Source organism: Malus sylvestris, chromosome 5, assembly GCF_916048215.2.
Source record: "Malus sylvestris chromosome 5, drMalSylv7.2, whole genome shotgun sequence".
In the NCBI taxonomy this organism is placed as follows: Eukaryota; Viridiplantae; Streptophyta; class Magnoliopsida; order Rosales; family Rosaceae; genus Malus; species Malus sylvestris.
The window spans coordinates 46,672,154-46,693,136 of record NC_062264.1 but is presented as its reverse complement, the minus strand read 5'-3'; the positions used below and the strand labels follow the sequence as shown (position 1 = coordinate 46,693,136).

The 20,983-nt window shown below is 37.6% G+C and overlaps 2 protein-coding genes and 1 pseudogene across 7 annotated transcripts in view; 1 reads left to right on the top strand and 2 right to left on the bottom strand.

Moving 5' to 3' along the window:
• LOC126623024 (microtubule-associated protein 70-5-like) overlaps positions 1-3,154 on the bottom strand; it is a 31,123-nt gene extending 27,969 nt beyond the window's left edge. For 3 of the 4 annotated variants that reach the window (XM_050291704.1, XM_050291706.1, XM_050291703.1), the window contains exons 1-9: positions 2,775-3,154; positions 2,152-2,237; positions 1,964-2,029; positions 1,682-1,852; positions 1,423-1,593; positions 1,184-1,339; positions 910-1,056; positions 754-825; positions 64-654 (exon numbers count right to left, since the gene is read on the bottom strand). In XM_050291704.1, coding sequence (XP_050147661.1) covers positions 64-654; positions 754-825; positions 910-1,056; positions 1,184-1,339; positions 1,423-1,593; positions 1,682-1,852; positions 1,964-2,029; positions 2,152-2,237; positions 2,775-2,892 — 1,578 coding nt within the window. In that variant the 5' untranslated portion in view covers positions 2,893-3,154. The remainder of the gene's footprint in view (positions 1-63; positions 655-753; positions 826-909; positions 1,057-1,183; positions 1,340-1,422; positions 1,594-1,681; positions 1,853-1,963; positions 2,030-2,151; positions 2,238-2,774) is intronic. The other variant, XM_050291705.1, reaches the window with a different exon arrangement.
• Positions 3,155-6,897: 3,743 nt separating this feature from the next.
• Positions 6,898-9,965, bottom strand: LOC126621053 (two-pore potassium channel 1-like). Of its 3 annotated transcripts, none has more exons than XM_050289415.1 (4): positions 9,742-9,960; positions 8,579-9,549; positions 8,308-8,471; positions 6,898-7,199 (listed from the first exon to the last, which is right to left on the bottom strand). In XM_050289415.1, the coding sequence occupies exons 2-3, from the start codon at positions 9,502-9,504 to the stop codon at positions 8,312-8,314; spliced, it is 1,086 nt and encodes a 361-aa protein (XP_050145372.1). In that variant the 5' UTR covers positions 9,505-9,549; positions 9,742-9,960; the 3' UTR covers positions 6,898-7,199; positions 8,308-8,311. The 3 variants fall into 3 exon arrangements, with proteins under 3 accessions (XP_050145372.1, XP_050145373.1, XP_050145374.1); XM_050289417.1 differs by lacking the exon at positions 6,898-7,199 and adding an exon at positions 7,369-7,675 and having other exon boundaries at positions 9,742-9,965; XM_050289416.1 differs by having other exon boundaries at positions 8,579-9,962.
• Positions 9,966-16,070: 6,105 nt separating this feature from the next.
• Positions 16,071-19,018, top strand: LOC126620632 (putative protein FAR1-RELATED SEQUENCE 10; annotated as a pseudogene).
• The last annotated feature ends 1,965 nt before the right edge of the window (positions 19,019-20,983 follow it).

Genomic DNA, 20,983 nt, shown 5'->3' with positions numbered 1-20,983 from the left:
CATGAATGGTGGGAATTGACACAAATTAGGGGGTGCATGGGAGGAATGTGTTGTTAATTTCACCTTTATTTCTTCATCTTTAGCATTCATATCGTTCTCCTTGGCTTCGCAATGCTTCCTTAAGTTTAGGACCTCCTTCTGAAGCCTATCGTAGAGAAACCCGGAGACCATATCTTCACTTTCAGGGTTGGTACTTATCTTGTTGTGCGAATCCTCATTGCCACCAACTGCAGCTTTAATGTCTGCGGCAGCAGTTTTATCATTGTTGTTTTCAGCATCAGTATTAGTATTTTCCTTCATTTCTGTGTTCTCCTTTTCACCACTATCAACAACTTTACTTCTAGATGCCCATAAGCTTTTCTTCAACATATTTTCTCCAGAACCATATTTTTTTCTAAAGCTGTTCGCTCTTTTTAGCCCTCCAGCTGTGTCGTTGTCTGAATGTGGCTGCTGTGGAGAGCTTCTACTGACCGTGGAACCCCTCGGCTGTGATGTCGATCTCTTTGCTGAACCACCGTTGCTTGTCAGAAATCCTAAGAAGTTACTAGATTTTTCCGGTTTTGGGGAACCACAAAATAAATTAGGAGTACAGGAGAAGCTCGAAACATGCTTTAACCCTTCCTCGAGCGTCTTTAACCTCAACTTCATTTTTTCCTGATGTAACATTAGAATTGAAGAATGAAAGATTCAGGTGGATAAATGGAAAAGCATTTAGATGGAGTAACAAGATGATTGCCAAGATTATATTTTCACCTTGAGTTGTGCTTCTGCCTTCGCTGTTCTGTCCGATATAGCTAGCTTGTCTCTCAACCGTTGCATCTCTGCCTGCATATGCAAAGCAATAATTGTCCTCAAATATTTTATTTTATAGTTTTTGGCATTTTCTTTTCTTTCCTGAACAGGAAATACCTGCATTAGTCTTCTCTCTTCCAGCCACTGTTTCACGGGCATAACTTTGTCATTGTCATCCTTCCACTCATTAGCAATCACAGTTGCTACCCGGTTTGCTGAAACTTTAACTCTTGCTAGCTCTCTCTCCAGAGTTCTCTTCTCCTCCTGTGTAGTTCCATGAGACGATGGTTAGTGCTTTGATTAATTTCCCAAATTCCAAAATTGTCATGGAAGTAAATATGTTTTGTTTATATGTCCCTTCAAATTAATCATATGTACCCATGAAACGTACATGTAATTCTTCCATCTGCCGTTGGTAGTCACGAATAGCATTGGCTGCAGCCCCACCAGCTAAAACGGCCTCCTCAAGTTCCTGAATGGTTTGACTAAGCTTTTCAACCTCTAAAACCTTTTGGCGGTTTGTTTTTTCGAGGATTCTGTTTTCCTCCTGCATATGGTACATTGATTGGATTGAATACTCGTACTTAATTATGTTTGAGAAATGAAATAGGATCTGATGCAAAGTCATGCCTGGCAGATCTCAATCTGTCTCCTCAGTTCAAAGTTTTGGTTCTGAACCTCTTCAACTATTAGAGCCCTTTCTAGTGCACTTTGCAATATCCGCTCTGCTTCAAGAAGAGCTGACTCTTTTGTCTTGGTGAGGCGTTCCATCGCCTTCTTATCCTCCTGAAGTGCCGCAATCTGAAAAGGTGAAAAGGGGAGGAAAAATCCTTCCGGTGTGAGCAATCCAATGGGGTTAGTTTAGGGAATAATTCTCCTGAGTTTCTACCTGATTCTTGTACATTTTGATTTCAGCCTCTAGAGGAGCAATGAAAGACTCGAGAGGAAGAGATTCATCGTCCCTTCGATTTGCATGTACCCTTCTAAGAGCTGATTCAGCAGCATATTGTGCAGCCAATGCATCTCTCTTCTCATCTATTAGTTTCTTGATTTCAAGATTCTGCATTTTATCATATTTGGTTTTGGACATGACATAGTAGGGTGATTAGTGACAAAAGTTCATCGGACATAAGGATACCCGAAATTCGAAAATCTCAGTAATCAAACACACCTTGTGCTGGAGAAGACTTTCCGTGACTCGGTGTTTTTCGTCCAATTTCTGTACTTCATTTCTGAGCTGGAAAATGTAATAACGAAAAAGAAAAAAGGATTCAGTCGTTTTCTAATGAGTAAGTTCAATGTGTTTGTGCGTTTTCAGTGACTTGACATGTCTGTACATATTTCTTTCACTTTCAGTACCTCTTCTACAGCCTTATCCTTTTGAACTTCGGTAGCTCTGAGAGCCTTAATCTCATCCTGAGCAATCCCCAACTCCCGACTCTTTTCTGCAAGTTCAATTTAACAAACTCGTATTAAATTTGTATTTTGAAGACTTTTTTGTCAACTTTTAGTAGAAGGAAAAAGCATATCATATACCAAGAGACTGAATTGGTAACTGCAGAACACTTAACTACAGAACCATCAAATCTTTTGACACTAGAGTCTTTGAGGCTAACAATTGTTCTTTGTATTCATAGTCCTTTGTAAGGTATCACATATATAACTAGACCAGTGGATCAACTTTTGAAAACAATGTTCATTCAAGGAATATAAAGAGAAGTTTACGGGACTATATATGTACATAAAGATAAAGAACAAATAGAAAACAATAAGCTCAAGTCATTTTCAGCACCCGGAATTTAGAAGTCATCATATCTTTATTACTAGGTAAATATGGCTTTCTTATAAAACCCTATGCTCCTCCTGTTGAAACTCAACTCAGTAAATTGCATTCAATATCATATATGAAAAACTAGTTCAGTTTACAGAAGAAGCAAAAATAGTCCGGAAAAAGTGCGAAAACGGGAGGAGGAGAGAGGGACCTTTGAGTAGGTTGTGCATCCGATTGAGCTCTAACACAACAGGGTCTGGATGGACAAGGGACAGCTCATCTCCTCCAACTCCTCCAACTCCAAGTTGTTCTTCATCATAACCCGCCATTCCGATATCCGATTGGCTTATGTTTTGCTAGGCAGTTTAGCAATAGATAGACAAAGAAAGAAAGAAAGAAAGAAAGAAAGAGCTGTAATCTCCAAAGCTTAGCTTAATTAGGGATGGATATTATTCAATGTGGGGGATTGAATGTGGTTTTTAATGAGTAGATGGTGTGTGAGTTCTAAGGAATTGAGCGTAAAGAGTGGGATGATGAGATATGGACCTCCCTTGCTGGGAACCAAATTTTGGATATTCAAGTTACAATCACAAATCTTAGGCCGGCCAAACCGGCTGTTATTCTTCCCTCCTAATTTTGACAGTAACGGTTACTTTTTAAAAAAACATAATATTAATTTTGAGGTTTATCTCTTAATTTTGATTTCCAACCGTTGTGATTTGTGATTGATGGTGACTCTTTGCAGCTGTGAATTCCTCATATGTATAATTATGTTTTAATCCAAGTGTTGCATTTATATTTTCCACCACCTAATCTATGATTATAATTACGTTTGGACCGTTCAAGGATTGGCATACACCATATTGTTAATCAAAGAGTGATTAGTGCATCTGTTGGTGCCATTTGGTGCAACCTTCATCTGTTGAAGCGGTTTTTTATCTTTTATTATGTTGAAAGATCAACAGCCAATAACAAGACATTGACCGATTGATCAATAAATCGATTAAAGTGTATGACCCATCCATTAGATTAATTAGATTAAGCGGTGATAGAAAATAGGTACCCTAAACTATGCAACGAAAAGAAAACATGTTAAAACCTCATTTTACAATGGTCCTCTGAAGTCGTTTGCAAATGATAACAAGTAAGGAAAATAATTAGGGATTGTCATGGTCTAGCTACAAGATGGAAAGCTCTTGTTTTGGCCTAATTTAATTGATTAAGCGCTAAAACTTGCTTAAACCTTGCCAACAATTTTACACATATAATCCTTCCTTGCAAATAAATGATAAACGCCTTGAATATAGGCCAAGAAAATGAGGTAGTTGTGATGACCATGATGATAGCATGAGCTGAAAGGGACCAACTAAAGTGGCTTGAAAGAACAAACAAATTCCTTTTCCTACAGAAAGTCTCCCTCGCATCTTTGCTTAAAAAATTATGATTAAGTTGGTAAAAGTGGATTATATTAGTTAGTTAGGACAATGCCTCTGCTCTTAAGTTCGTATTCGAATCGCTTACTTAAATAAATTAGGCTCGTCTGCCCATATGGCAACCTTGGACATTTCCATAATTTTTTTGATCAGGCAACAAAGGGAAGACTTCACCTAAAAACACCCTTTTAAAAAATGGAGAAGCACCAATGCAAAATGAGTAAATCCTTAATACAACCAAAACAGTCAAAAGCGTTGTTGATTAGCATATGATTTTGTGTGGAGTTTTGTTTTATGCGAATCATTTTTCAATTGAATTCTAACTCACTATGTTGTTGTGTGTTCCTTTCCTTTATTGGTTTGCAGACTTGGAGTAGGTAGATAGGTTCACAATATACTAGAGGATTGAAATTAATCAATTTTATACAATTTGTCATGGTATATGTAGAGAGTCTCAAGGTTGATTAGCCTTATTGCTGTGAGTTAAGTCAGTTGATTAAAGTAATGTGTCTTATATTTTACAATTAAGTTTGAGTCTAAATTTTCGTAAATCAAAATATCGCTTTGTAAAATAAAATATGGATTACCTCGGCTAATGTCTTACTTCAAATACGTGTTTGTAGGTCATTGTGGTTTCAACTTGCGTGGGTTTATGCATTAGCATAAAATGGATTTGGGTCAGGCTAAAGTGCTATTACAGATCCAAATTTTGGGTGAGATCATAAGTCATAAATAAACAAAGGCCGAAAGTATGAACAAGTCGTGTGCGGGTGTCGGGCTCCCACTATTTTTTATTAACTTTTTAATTGATGAAAATGGATGTTTAAAAACAAGACATTGGCGAAAATGACTTATATTGTGAACGTTTTGAAACTTTCAAATAGCGAATTGCTCTGGTAATAATTTTTCAAAAACAAAAACTTAGGACAACGCATATTACATAATTAGTGTGTGTGCACGTGCAATACAAGTTAAGAACTTAAGTTATAGTGTAGGACCAATACTAGACTAGAGGCCTCATGTTGCCTCTCTGCTAAAACTTTGTGATTGATGCATGAGATATGAAGTTTTTGGACAGGCAGCTTAATAACATAATTATAGTATAAAGTAACATCCGAGTGAAATATTAGTACCATATCATGTCCATCGTTACATCTCGATCATAAGACACCAGTCCACCACCAGTCCACCAGATTCCACTTAATGTTCTCCCCGCATTCTTTCGGGCATGCTTCATCATTTGTCAAATTACTTGAAGTTTCCTGAGCAAATATTCCTGAGCAGAGGCATCAAGGAGTTGAGCGGAAAGGGTGGGAGGAGAGTCTTCCTCCATAGAGGGATAGGGAATGAGTTTGTCGCTGTCGGTGAGGAAGTGAAAGTGATTAAACAGGAAATGGAAACTTGAAGAAGGATTTAGGTTTAGGAGGTTCAAATTCAAATGTGGCGATGAGACAAACATATACGACTACATGTGAGTCACGTGGCCATTTCCAACCAGTCAGCAAATACTTAGAAATGAATCAGGCACAGGCAGCAAATATAACAATTAAAAAACTGTACAACCTTTTGCAAAGGTTGAGTTTGTAAATATTTAGTTTATCGCCAGTTCACTCGAGAATAGCTTGTGATTACAAATTAAGGTTGTGTTATGTTTAATCATCTAACATAAATTTTGAAATACTAATTAATCGTATGACGTGTAATTGCAGAAACCCCTTAGGCCTTCAAGTTATAATAAATGTTTCATTAATTTTTTTCTTATAATAAAAAGAGAATCAACTTAGCCAGCCCATATATAACAATAATCTTTCATGAAAGGCATAACCACAAAGGAGAAAAACAAAGATGCCATTCCTTTCCTTGTTACTAATCATCATTCCATGCGAAAAGTAACCTACAAATCAAATAAATGGACAAAGCATCCATGTCAAAATAATTGTTGTGCCTAATGACTAATGTGCCCTTCCACCAGATTTTCACATCCCATTTTCATATAGGTAGATGATGTCGATTAATCGAGTGGAGGGTGGCAAATCCTGGAATAAAAGAAACAATGAGAATTATGAACTCAGTTGAGGATAATATTCTGGGAAAGACTCAATGACGAAGCAAAGTTTGAGAGATATAACCACATGCTTCTTATTCTTCGACAAGAACCTGAGTTATAACCCTAATCTCTCTCTCTCTCTCTCTCTCTAGAGTTGAAAGTTGTGATTGTTATTGAGAAAGCAAGCCAAGGCCGGCCGCAATGGATATCTCGCCACAACTTCTGCAATACCGATATCATTTTGTCATAGCAATCTTTGTTTCGCTAATATTTTCTTTAATGTTGTATGCAGCCCCTAGGATTCTAACCATTTTGGGTTACTTTTGGCCTCTCTTTGCCTCCACAACAATATTTTTGGTGGCAGTAATCGCCTTTGGTGGTGTTTCACAGATGTCGACAGAATCACACGGTGAAGCACAAGGTCAAGGAATCATAGATTATGTTGCTGGGCAGCCAGACTACACAAATTAGTTTCAAGCTGTTTATAATATTTATATTTCTGATAATTAATCTAATTTCAATGCAATTAAAATGTATATTCAGGAGTAATAGTCCAAGGCAGTTGGGTTAATAACTTAATACTTATTTGTTGCATACGGGATTGAAATATGAGGCTGCTGAAATTTGTGACCTACTCATTATTTATATTCATCATATGTAGCATGCAGCAACATAACTAGTGAATGCATGAAACTTGTGACTTACTCATTATTCTGGTATTCTCACTCCGCCTTGCATGAAAACCCCACATCTATTGATTACACGGGTGATTAAATAGAGACAGTATCAAATTATTAATAGTGAACCGCAGCTAGTCTCTCTAAAACTTTAACAAAAAAAATCAAGACAAATGGTTTAAGAAGAAGTCGAGAGATCATTTTTTATTCGTGTTTCCTTTTAAGTTTGAAAGATCAATAAAGCTAATTAAACAATCAACCAATCTCAAGAATAAACAATTCTAAAATTCTTCTAAATCTTCTCCTCCTGCTCTTTTCTCGTAATCAAATCAAGTCATCCAAAAGAAATTTACAATCCAAGCGAAAAATTCAAGTCTACAGATTACAGTACGTGCAATTGTGTTCAATAGTAGTTCAAGTTTCTAAATAAATTTGCGTGGCAATGGGCTTCCTCATTTTACGAGCTCCCTCCTGGAATTCTAGAGATAACAAAGAAATGAAGAATATCAATAAAGGCAACTATCTCCTCCAAAACCACAGCGTTGTCAAGTTACAAAAATCCTAGCTAAATCGAAAGGGGCGAACTGGACAAATTGTATGAGTTGAGCAGCCAAAAGATGGAAAAAGAAAAATTAAGAAACTTATCAATATAGTCAAATTAAGAACAGCTTATTCAATTAAAATGCCCCATCAATGCATCATTACACAGCAGGGAAAATATTCACAGCTATGTAAGAGTAAACTTGATTATGTTGTCATTATTATATTTGTTGATAGTGCTTTCTATAAAGTAAATTTAATTACTTAATGGAATCATGAAATTATAGAGAGAACACTATTACCCTGTAATTGATTTTCTTTTGGGGTGGCCTATTGATCTATTAGGTCTCCAAAATGGAACGAGAGGCAAAGCAACAAGGAGAGGAAAAAGCTTTATATGCGAGTCGAACACATCCTAGTAAAAGGGATAGGGGAGTGATAGACGTCAAAGAGGAAGTAATAGCAAGAAATCATGTGATGCAACATCTGAAGAAGAAAGTGCCTTCAACTATTGAATTTGTATGCATGTACTAGTGAATTCAATGCTTAAATTATATAGACATGGTAACGTGCATGTTGCGGAATTTATCTAATACTAGGCTTCAACTTATGGTTAGTTGTGTGAGCAAACAAACTTGAATGGAGAGGACTTTGTTTGTTTGTATATCTTCTTATTTCATTAGATTTTTCTGTTAAACCGAGTCAAAGTTTCCGGTCCTACGAAGTTAAGTTACACAATCTTTATTTATTGATTCAGAGGATAGGGTGGAGGGGTAGGAAGGAGGATGTGTGTCCAACTCTTCCCTTGACTTTGATTTTAGTACGTAGTATGAGAAAAGCTTCTATTTTCCGTTGATATTTACATTTCCCTCATAATGTTTAATGTTGTACGTAGCTCGGATGCGTTATTATGAAACCCTAGCTTTTTAGAGTAGTCATAGTTCATGTGAATTAAAGAAATAATTAAAGAAAGAAAGTAAGGCTCTATACGCCATGTGAATTTTAGAGTTGTCATAGTTCATGTCAGTGCTAGGCATATCAACTTACACTTTTAAGTTGTTGGTTGAGATGACATTGATATTAAATCAGATGTCGTCAAAGTTCCTGAATGATCAATGTCAAGTTTCTTGAACGTTTCCATCAGCAGTCCAATATCTTCCTGGCTGATCTTCCCCATCTCCTTTAGCTTATATACGATAAACTCTGCCGCACTGGTCATAGATGAATCCAACAAGCTAGCCACATGAGAATTGATATATCTTAATTGTTTACAAATAATAAGATAAAACATGCATGAGGATTGTAAATTATTTCATACCTAACTACTTTATCATAATCAAGATCTGCTTCCTCAAGATCCGAGGGTGTTAATCTCCGCGTAAGAGCCCACTTCACAAGTGATCTTTGCCTTCTTTCAGTGCATAGTTCAGCAAGGTAGAGAAAGAACTGTGCTAAACAAATGGTGCTGCTCAGTATCCAAAAAACAGCGAAAATACGACCAGCTCCCGTTGAGAAGCTCTCGTCCCCATAGCCTAGTGTAGTAATAGTGGAACAAACGCAATAGAAAGCATCCATAACTTCCAGATTCTCAACTAGACATAAGAAGACAGTTCCTACTATAATAAGAATCAAAAGAAGGATTCCGACAGAAATACATTTGAATTTAACTTTTTCGGTCTCAACCTCCTTAAGAAGCTCCGGTGGCCCAACTTTTTCTCGAAAATGTATGGCTCTAACCAAAAGGATTTCCTGTTTCTCTACAAGGTAATCTGCTGCCTTGCCAAGAATTATGCCAACAAGGGCCATGCCGGTGAACACATAAACGCAAGCAACTAGCTTTGCCAACATGCTATTTGGCACAAGGTCCCCGTAGCCCACAGTGCTCATTGTGACTACACACAAGTACATGGAGTCCAGAATTGCATTCGTTTTCTTACCCTTTATCTGATGCCTCATCAGGAAAAAGCAAAATGTGCCTCCACCAATGTATGCAATCAACAACAAGACTACTTGCCTTAGACTGAATTGTGGTTTTACATAGACTGGATCACAATCTGCAGGATATTGAGATACCACTTCGTTTTGTTGTAGGCGGTTCTTGAATGATGGACATGGACTAGTGCTAATGCTGTATGGGCGATTTCTTCTTCTCTGGACGGCATTCGTTTCATTATTGTGTTGAGAATTATCTTTCTTTTCAGAAAGTAAGGTTTGTTTAACATCATCGCTAAAATCACTAGCCATCAGATTTAAAGCATTACATAAAAGTTCATCTGGTTTAGCAACGACCTGCAGTATACAGAATCAAAACGACATAATATTTCCCAAACCAAATTCTTTAATATGAATTGAAACACATAAGGAAAATGATCAAACAAAATGTCCATTTCAAAATTCAATTAAACTCTCCTGGTTGTAAAAATCGAATGACATTCTGTTTCTAAAGACATAAAAATAAAATTCAATTTCTTGCTACCTTACCTAAACGACACTGAGCAGAAAGAAAAAGAGGATTAAAAGTATCTCAGAAGCCTCAAGATCTTAATCCAATATTTGCCTCAATCAAAGAAACGCGGAATGATTGGATACCCGTCAGAAAGAAGAAACTGAGAAAATAAATGCATGCTCAACATATCATTACCAATCACCAAGCAGAGAAAAAATGCAAGAAACTTTACTAATATTTTCTGTTTCGTAGTTACACAGTGGCAAAGAAGCAACCAAGAATCACTCTGGTGCTTCCACCTGGGTGGATTTAGACCGCTAAGCGACTTAGTGGCATTTCAAATCCACTTGGACGCGTCGCATGATTGACTCTTACTTGTCCACTTCTCATCACGCCAAAAGTATACGTCTGAAGTTTGTTCCAACTATTCTATTTCAAGCGCTTTATTTCGTCTTACAAAGGTACAAAGGTATTGTTTGATACCTTTGTCTTTTTTAGTTTTTATCTTCACTTACTCTTTTTTGTTCTTCAATGAAAGTAATTACCGAACAATATTCATTTTTTCAATAAAAATAACCTTCGATTTAGACAAAATATGAATTATTACTCATTTATTTGTTCAAAATATCTTTTAATAGAGTTAATAATTTTATTCAAGCCAATCCCCTTTTCACAAACAAATGAGGCCGAACCACTTAGTAGCACGGTCTAGTAGAGTTAGAAGTCTTAAGTTTGATTCTCGTCATCCTATCCTCTCTCTCTTACTATAAATTATAAAAAATATCATTTGTTAAAAATATATAAAAAAAACTAAGCCGAAAACGCTGGTTTGCTCTTACGGAAACAGTCATTAGACAATAGAAGGGCATGTAAGAGTATAACTGACTGCATGTATAGAACCACATACATATATGAACATGCATACATGAGAGAAGTGAGTGCTTACCTGAGGAAGAGCTCGACATTTCTGCAGAAGGATGAAAAGAGATCTTCTACACTCAGCAGCCTAAAGTTCCTGCTAGAATAGGGTTCGCACGTAATGGAAAGAATGCTGTGAGTGCAGGGACCTCCTAATATATATACAATCATCCTTGATATCAGGCCTATCAACTGATACCCGGATATTATTAGGGTTTCACAATAGTCCTACTTGCTGTTGAATTCTTTGTCAAAACGTGATAAGGTTTACCAATAATAGTTGCATATTAGGACTCTTAATCTCAGCCAAGTAATAGCTTAATCTTCTCCACGTGATAACCCATAACCGAAACATGGGTTAGAGTGAGAAACAGAAGTCGTTCTCCTTGACACTCACAAACTTACATTCTCCCACTTGAGTGTCCAAGAAGAACGACATTACTTTGATCGAGATTAAGGTGATCACTAGTCCATAGTAACTGCAAGTTTACCTTTAACAACCTGTCACTCATAGCTTTAAATACTGAACCATAAACACAGTATGTAATTCCTTCTACATGTGCGTTTTATCGTCACAAGCATTCAAACTATGAGCACTGTGTTGTTTGACAAAATTCAAAATACTTCAGGTTGATAAACAAAATTCAACTCCTGAACCGAGCCGCATGCTAACACATGGCTCATATAATTTCAATAAGATAGTTATGAGCATAAAACATCATGAAAACATCCAATTAGCAAGAAACATAACGAAACAATGAGTGAGTTACTACTCCCACTTATTAACAGAACCAAGTGGAATATATTACTCCCACTCATCAACAGAATCAAAATCTTCTCGCATACCCATGTTGTGAACATGTTTCTTGAACACTCCCACTGGTAAGCCTTTAGTCATTGGATCAGCTATCATGGCATTAGTTCCTATATGAACTATGTTGATCAGCCCTTTTCTGACTTCATCTCTTACACGCAAGTACTTAATATCCATTAGTCTGCAAGCAATGGATCTCTTGTTATTTCTGGAAAAGAAGACTGCAGCCTTGTTGTCACAAAAAATAGTGATAGGTCTTTCTATCGAGTCCACAACCTTTAGTCCCATAATAAAATTCCTCAACCAGATTGCTTGTTTGGTGGCAGTATAGCAACCAATAAACTCTGCCTCCATAGTTGAGGAAGCAATCACCTTTTGCTTGGAACTTTTCCACGAGATGGCACCATCAGCAAGAAGAAAAACATACCCACTTGTAGATTTTCTTTCATCCACACAGCCAGCTAAGTCTGAATCCGAGTATGCAACCATTTCTAACTGTTCAACTTGTCGATACACTAGTGCCAGGTTTCTAGTTTTCTTTAAATACCTTAGTACTTTCTTAGCTGCAGTCCAGTGAGTATTCCCAGGGTTAGATTGAAAACGCCCTAGGACACTGACTGCAAATCCCAGATCAGGCCTAGTGCAAACTTGGGCATACATGATGCTGCCAACAAGTGAAGCATAAGGCTTATCCTTCATCTCATTCTTTTCAAGATCATTTTTGGGACATTGATCAGTGCTTAGCTTATCCCCTTTTGCAATTGGAAGCTCGCCACCTGCGCATTTCTCCATATTAAATCTTTTCAAGATTCTGTCAATATAAGTCTTCTGTGATAATCTTAGCATTCTCTTGGATCTATCTCTCTCTATTTCAATACCAAGAACAAAATGTGCCTCACCAAGATCTTTCATATCAAAACTCTCAGTCAACATGCCTTTGGTTGTGTGTAGAAGATTTGAATCGGAGCTAGCTAATAGAATATCGTCAACATATAGTACCAAGAATATAAATTTCGAGCCACTGACCTTGAGGTATATACAGTCATCAATTTTGTTTTCTTCAAAACCAAAAGCAGCAACAACTTGATCAAACTTAATGTACCATTGCCTGGATGATTGTTTTAAGCCATAGATAGATTTGTTGTACCTGCAGACCATGGACTCCTTCCCTTCCTCCACAAAACCTGGTGGTTGAACCATTACTATTTCTTCGAACAAATCTCCATTAAGAAATGCGGACTTTACATCCATTTGATGTAATTCCAGGTTGAAATGAGCAGTTAAGGCCATAATCACCCTTAGAGAGTCTTTGGATGAAACTGGAGAGAAGGTTTCATTATAGTCAATGCCTTCTCTTTGTGTAAAACCCTTAGCTACGAGCCTAGCTTTATGTCGTTCAACCTTTCCCACTGCATTTCTTTTGGTTTTGAAAACCCACTTGCACCCAATGGGTTTGGCATTGCATGGAAGTGGCACCAACGTCCAAACTTTATTCTTTTCCATAGCTGCAAGTTCTTCAGCCATTGTAGCCTGCCATAATTCTGCTTTCGAGCTGTTGACAGCTTGATGAAATGTGATGAGATCGTCTTCATCGCCAATGTTGTATTCAGTCTCTTGTAAATAGACAAAATCTGGGAGAATCACAGGCTTTCTTTGCCTATTAGACTGTCTTAAGGGCAACTGCACTTGATGTAGAGACTGATCAACATCGGGGTCAGGAATTTGTTGCTCAGGCACTGGTTGTTCAGTATCATAATTGTCCACCGGTGGCTGGGCAGGTTCTGGAATGAACGTGGTATCTTGTGATTGAGCATTTGGAAGAACAACTGGAAGGGAATACAAGCTTCCTTGGTCAACAAGCAACGGTGCATGCATGGTTGCTGAAGCTTGATCACAATCATCTCCAATCTCTTCAAAATATGTGTTGTTATGTTGCACAATACCTTCTTCTAAATCCTCAATGAACTTTGCATTGTTGGTTTCTTGTATTCTAGTGTGGGAATCCGAACAATAGAATTTGAAGCCTTTAGACTTCTCAGCATAGCCAATGAATTTGCAACTTACAGTTCGAGGATCTAATTTTCTTTCTTGAGGGTTGTAAAACCGAGCCTCAACCCTACATCCCCAGACATGGAAATGGTTGAAGCTGGCTTCCTACCTGTCCAAGCTTCGAAGGGTACAACTTGGACAGATTTGCTTGGGACCCTATTCAGTGTATAGTTGGCTGTTTTGAGTGCTTCTCCCCAGAGAAAAATTGGAAGTTTGGACCTTGAAAACATGGATCGAACCATGTCTTTCAGAGTCCTATTTTTCCGTTCTGCCACGCCGTTTTGATGCGGAGTGCCTGGAGTAGTATACTGTGCAACGATTCCTGATGTTTCAAGATATTGTGCAAAGGCTCCCTTGTGTTGTCCAGTCTCTGTAAACCTGCCAAAATACTCACCACCCCTATCCGATCTCACAATTTTAATATTCTTCTCAAGTTGTTTTTCAACCTCATGTTTATATATTTTAAAACAGTCAAGAACAGAAGACTTTTCAGCTATGAGAAAAATATAACAGTATCTTGAAAAATCGTCAATGAAGGTGACAAAATATGAGTTACCACAGATGGTTTTATTTGGGAAAGGGCCACAAACATCGGTGTGTATTATTTCTAAAAGCTGGTTACTTCTTGTGGATCCTAATTTTCTGGTATTGGTCATTTTCCCTTTAAAACAGTCGATACAAGTAGGTAAACTTCCATAATCAAGTTTTGGTATAAGATTTTGTTTTGATAAAATCACAAGTCTTTCTTTGGATATGTGACCGAGTCTTTTATGCCAAAGAGTGGGAGAATCATCACTTTGAAATAATCTTTTGGAACCAATGTGACAGACAGTAAAACATTCATGTAAATAATCACATTGAAGCTGCCACATATCAACTTGAAGAGAAGCATATCCGAGCAAGGTATCCAATTTATTTGAATGAAAAAGTCTTACACTTTCATTGTCACCAACAAAAGTGTAACCTGATTTGACTAACTTAGAAGCTGAAATCAAATTCCTTCTCATAATCATAAGGGCCATCCTGTTTGCCTTCTCCCATTGAGCAGACTTCGACTTTTGTTCTGCTGTGCTTTCAACAGTCAGTGCAGCAGGCTTGTCCTCCCTTAGAGCCAAGTCAAAATCCATCATGCCAAGGGCTATCTCCAAGTCCTCTTTCCATTTCTTGTAATTGGAACCCGTTAGGGTTTCAATGTTAGAGAAGTTGAGAGAAGTCATGGCTGCATCAACCATAATTATATGTTACTTGTTCTCATAAGCTCATCATTAAGAGTCCAAAATATGAACAATTAATGGCATCGTAAAACATATAATACCAGTCACATCTTTAGATCGAAAACTGATTATATTAGGATTTGCACAATTGAAATACAAGGTTTCACATTCGCTAGGCAATTTTAACACTTTTGAGCAGATAAAATTGCTTGGATCATGATTGTGCATTTCACTTATACACCAATTAAACATGACTGAATACAAGAATTCTTTAGAATTATCTCAAAATATATTCACCATCAGTTTAATCATTATGTTCAGCATGAACAGATACTAGAATACATGATTCAAACACTTTTGAGTCGAAATTGATCATGATTCACAAAATGGTTTGTATGTAAAGTCATTAGTGATAGTAACCTTTAGTTCTTCAAGTACCGGAGATTCTTCTTCATTTTCTGAGGAATAAACTTTGCAGAACATACATATATATATATATATATATATATATATATGTTTATGTGTGCGTCTATGTATAAGTGAAACATGGATGCGAGTTGAATAGACTAACATATAATGATAATCATCAATAAAACATCAGTTTCAATATGCGGAAGACTTTTATCAGGATCACAACTTGTTTAATCAGGGTCTTGCGTAAGGATTCTAAACATGACAGTGATTGCTCTGATACCACATGTAAGAGTATAACTGACTGCATGTATAGAACCACATACATATATGAACATGCATACATGAGAGAAGTGAGTGCTTACCTGAGGAAGAGCTCGACATTTCCGCAGAAGGATGAAAAGAGATCTTCTACACTCAGCAGCCTAAAGTTCCTGCTAGAATAGGGTTCGCACGTAATGGAAAGAATGCTGTGAGTGCAGGGACCTCCTAATATATATACAATCATCCTTGATATCAGGCCTATCAACTGATACCCGGATATTATTAGGGTTTCACAATAGTCCTACTTGCTGTTGAATTCTTTGTCAAAACGTGATAAGGTTTACCAATAATAGTTGCATATTAGGACTCTTAATCTCAGCCAAGTAATAGCTTAATCTTCTCCACGTGATAACCCATAACCGAAACATGGGTTAGAGTGAGAAACAGAAGTCGTTCTCCTTGACACTCACAAACTTACAGGGCTGGGTAAGACATCGGATCCAATTCAGACTGGAAAACAGGCCCGACCCATTTCATTTGCTCTCATTACTTGTGAAATTCTGTGTCATCGCAACTGGAAAAAAAAGGAGAACGGAACAGGGACACTCAGCTGTGCGGAGGAAGCTGAAGACGAAACAAGGGTTTTAGCACAGATTCCCTCTCTCGTAGTCATTCTTTCACTGGGTACGTGATTCATCATCATCCCCTTCCGTCCTTGCTCTTTTATTCCATTTGATATATTTCTCAAAATTGTTATCTTTTTAGTTTTCTGGGTCTGATTTTCTTTCTCCAATCTGTCATGTTAAACCCCTTTTCCGTCTCTGTGCCATTTGGTTGCATATGTTGTTATAGTGTATATCCTAACAATTAGAAGAGGCCATTTCTGATTGCTTTCAATTTTTTATTTTGTTAAAGGGTTTGTGGTTATACTGCGAGCTAGCTTTCTGGGTCACTCAAAAGATTTTCAGAGTAGCTGAAGGTTGAGTCTTGGAGTGGGAAACTGGGAGTTGATGTTGAAGTGTAATTAATGACTTCTATCCCATCGAGAAACATATGGATTAGGCGGCAGCAATGCCCCTGTGGGGATTGGAAATGCTATGTGACATATGAGGGAGACTCTGAAGAGGCATCATCCATAGCATCCCAATTGGTTAAGAATGATAGTATGGCATCGGAAGCTATGGTTTCCCCCTATGTTGGAATGGTGTTTAAGAGTGACGATGACGCGTTTGAGTATTATGGCAGTTTCGCTAGGAAAAACGGTTTCTCAATTAGGAAAGAGCGCTCTTGACTTAGCCCACAATTGGATATTTATAAGCGTGACTTTGTTTGTTATCGTTCGGGGTTTGCACCCATGAAGAAGAAGCCTACAGGGTAGCACCACAGGGATAGGAAGTCAGTCTGCTGTGGATGCGATGCAAAAATGTATTTGTCCAAGGAGGTCGTTGATGGAGTTTCTGAATGGTTTGTTGTGCAATTCAGTAATGTCCATAACCATGAACTTTTGGAAGATGACCAAGTGCGACTGCTTCCTGCTTATCGTAAAATTCATGAGGCTGATCAAGAGCGGATACTATTACTTTCTAAAGCTGGGTTCCCCATACACCACATAGTGAAGGCGTTGGAGTTGGAAAAGGGGATTCAAGGTGGACAGTTACCCTTTTTAGAGAGGGACGTTAGAAATTTTGTTCAAAACCGTAAGAAAGTTGTCCAAGAAAATGATGCTTTGCTCACTGAAAAACGGGAGAATGATACATTGGAACTTCTTGAGGCATGCAAAGGGATAAAAGAAGCGGATGAAGATTTTGTTTTTGATTTTACAGTTGACGAGAATGATAAGGTTGAACACATTGCATGGTCGTATGGTGATTTAGTCCATGCATACACTATGTTTGGTGATGCAGTTTATTTTGACACTTCATATCAGTCAATCACATATGGCGTGCTTTTTGGAGCATGGCTTGGCATTGACAACCATGGAAGGACCATTTTCTTTGGTTGCGTTCTTTTGCAAGATGAAACACCGCGTTCCATCTCGTGGGCTTTTCAGGTTTGCTTCCAATACACCCACTTTACTGATTTTAGATTAGCTGTGTCTTTGTATCTGTCCACTTACAATGATTTTTACTTCTTTCATACAGACTTTTGTTCGTTTCATGAGAGGGAGATTCCCACAAACAGTTCTAACTGATCTCGATCCTGAGCTTAGAGATGCAATAAGAAGTGAATTACCAGGCACTAAGCATGTCATTTCCATTTGGGATATTCTTCCCAAGATATCTAGCTGGTTCTCTGTTTCACTTGGACCACGCTGTATAGAATTTAAATCTGAGTTTGATGAGTAATATCGGCCGGAGAGTACAAAGGATTTTGAGCTTCAGTGGAATCAAACGATTTCAATGTTTGGGCTTACTACTGATAAACATATTGCTTTACTTTATTCATTCCGGGAATCCTGGGCTCAATCCTATATTAATGGTTACTTTCTTGCTTGTATGGCAACAACAACATATTCAAAGTTTGTAGATGCATTTTTCAAAGGAATTTTCAGTGCACAAACATGTTTGCGTAGCTTTTTCGAGCAGGTATATTGGTTAATAACTTTTATGCTTGATTTATGCCTATAATTCTTTAATTGGTATGGTTTCTTATGCTTGAACACCTTGCAGGTTGGTATTTCTGCCAATTTTCAAAATCAGTCACATCGAGAGATGCAGTATATGCATATTAAAACAAGCATTCCTATTGAAGAGCACGCTCCTGTAGTATTTTGACGCCTTTTGCCTTCAATGCTTTCCAGCATGAACTTGTGCTCGCCATGCAATATGCTGTATCTGAAATGGCCAATGGGTCATATCTTGTGCAGCATTTTAAGAAGATTGAGGGAGAGCATCTTGTGATATGGATACCAGAAGAGGAACTGGTCCAGTGTTCCTGTAAAGAGTTTGAATCTTCAGGATTGTTATGCAGACATTCTCTACGTGTGTATGTAGTCAAGAACTACTTTCAGCTTCCTGGCAAATACTGTTTAAATAGATGGTGGAAAGAAGGCTCGCTTGATTATTACGATGACCACATTGCTCGGACAAGTGATGAGGAATGGCTTCAAGATTATCAATGCCTTACTGATACCCTGTTAACAGAATCATCATTTACAAAGGAGCGTTCTGATTATGTTCGCAGGGAATTGACAACACAGCTCACAAGGATTCTTAATGAGGTTAGAAATATGCCAGAATGTGAAGGAGTAGCTATGGATCTGACATTTTCCCCTACTGGCTAATTTGAAGCTGCAGTAGGTCATGTTTACTGTATTGGTAGCAAATGCAACTGCAACATGCTTTGTGGAATTGAGAGTACAGTCAGATGTAAGGAAGTTATGAACCCAAGGAAAGGCGATGGGACAATATGACTTTGCATCCGATTGCTCTTGTTTCAAGCGGAAAAGTGTTAACATGTTGAAAATAGACGATGGGATAATCAGAATTCAGAAGCACCTTGAAAATAGACTTTGTAACTTGCTGATGTGTGAAATGATAAGATTCACAACACACAGAGGATGTGGAGAGAGGTACTTACCTAAGGTGATGTACTCTGTATATACATTGGTATAATTTAGTTAGTAAAGTAGAGTTGCTTCTAGTTTTTGTGCTCTTGCCCTTTCTTTCAATGACCAAAATTAATTACCGTCACAAAACATGCCTTTCAGCACAGATGCAGCTTCAGCTTTTGGACAAAAACTAAGATCCCCTTAATTAAGCGGCGATAATGGGCTGGCGTTGGGCTTCAATCCTGATTTCCTCCTTCATTTTTCTTATAAACTCTTCGAATTTCTTGTTCAATTCATCTGTACTGCTCATCTTCGAGCCGTACTGATCATCTCCAACGTCAACATTTGTTGCTAGCTCTTGTGTTTCCATTTCTTCTCCTCCTTGCTCCATCAAAGACAGACTGACTTCTTCATCTTCTTCATCTTCTTCTTCTTCTTCTGCTGCTGCAATGAAAGCTTCAGGCTGCATTTCTTCATGGTTCTCTGTATATAACGAACCATTTTGTTGTTTTTCTACATCTTGTAGTTGTCCAACTTCTTCTTCTTCTTCTGAAGTCGACGTTGGTTCTTCTTCTCCTTCGTCAGCCACATAAGCGATGTCATCCTGGCCGAGAGACGACCCAATCTCAGATAAGTTAGAATTAACTGATGATGATGTTGAAGACTTTCCACCGAGGTCGGACATAAGCTCATCGGATTCATCATTATAACTGCAACCGCAAGAATTAATCGAAGTTTTTGCAAGAAAAGCAATGATTCCATTACAAATAGGAAACATGTACTTCCTGTCAAGGGTGTGGGTAAAGATTGACAAAAGCAATGTGGAGAAATAGGCATTGATCTGATTGGAAGAATCGGGAAGTAAACAAAAACCTGATGATGTTACAAAAAGAAACAAGCACAGCAAAGACGCTGAGACTACAAACTTCAATGTCCTTATCATAAACAACTTGGCATGGTACTTATTGTTGATGAATTTGTCAATAGCTTGGAGCTTCTGATCCTCACTACTTCGATGATCCATATATGTGTGTGTGTGTGTGTGTGATTGCTTACAGATTTGAACTGTGGTTGCTATTTATAGTAGTCCTAAAACTTGGTACAGTTTCATCGGCTCTGAGTTAATTTAAAAAAATGGCCTTGGTTAATGTATATATGCATGGGCGCAAGGGGAAACCCAAATCAGTTGAAATCAAATTCCCTTTGCCCTGCAGGAGACCCTTCTGAAAGCATCAAACATAAAAGAAGGAAGATATTCCGCGTTAATTAAATAATTATTGCTCTGAAGTTTCTAGCTCCCATCAGTACCACTACATGGGAATAGAAGTTATAGAAACCAAATAAAAGCTAAAAAATTTCTAGTCAACCACTAATATTTGCTCTCAAAAGAAAATCAAGGAAAACAAAAAACAAGCTAATTTGATGGATCATCACTGATTATGTGGCATAAGTTGATTAACAAAAGCAAGCTATAGCTGGATGAGAAGCTTGACCAGGAATTTTTAGACACCCCGTACAGTCGTTGCACCCTTAAGGTGCGTTTGTTGCGCTGGACTGTCTCGGACTGGACTAGCTGCTGGGACTAAGCTGGACTGGCTTAGACTGGACTAAGCTGGACTAACTTAGTGAAGCGTTTGGTGTAGTCTCGGACTAAGAAGCAGGATAAGAAAAACAGTACTGTTCACCAGATTTGTGTTTGCTTAGACTAGGACTACAAATTTTTGCCATTGTGTAATAGAGTAATGCTACAAATCTCATGATATGGGTTAATTGGAGCATATTTTTGCCATGTATATTATGAATCTTAAAAAAAATTGACAATTGTTTTGTTTCTATTACCTGCTAATAGAATTGGGTTTAATTTGCAAATGTAGCTTGATTTAAACTCTATCACCCAACAGAAGAAAAATAATAGTGGCCAATACATGCAACTTCAACAAATACAAGTACATAAGATCTCCATAATTTAGAAAATCCTAGTTAACATTAGTTAACATTAGCCAAAATAGATCTCCATAATTTACAAAATGGTTAGTTAACATAAGCCAAAATACTAG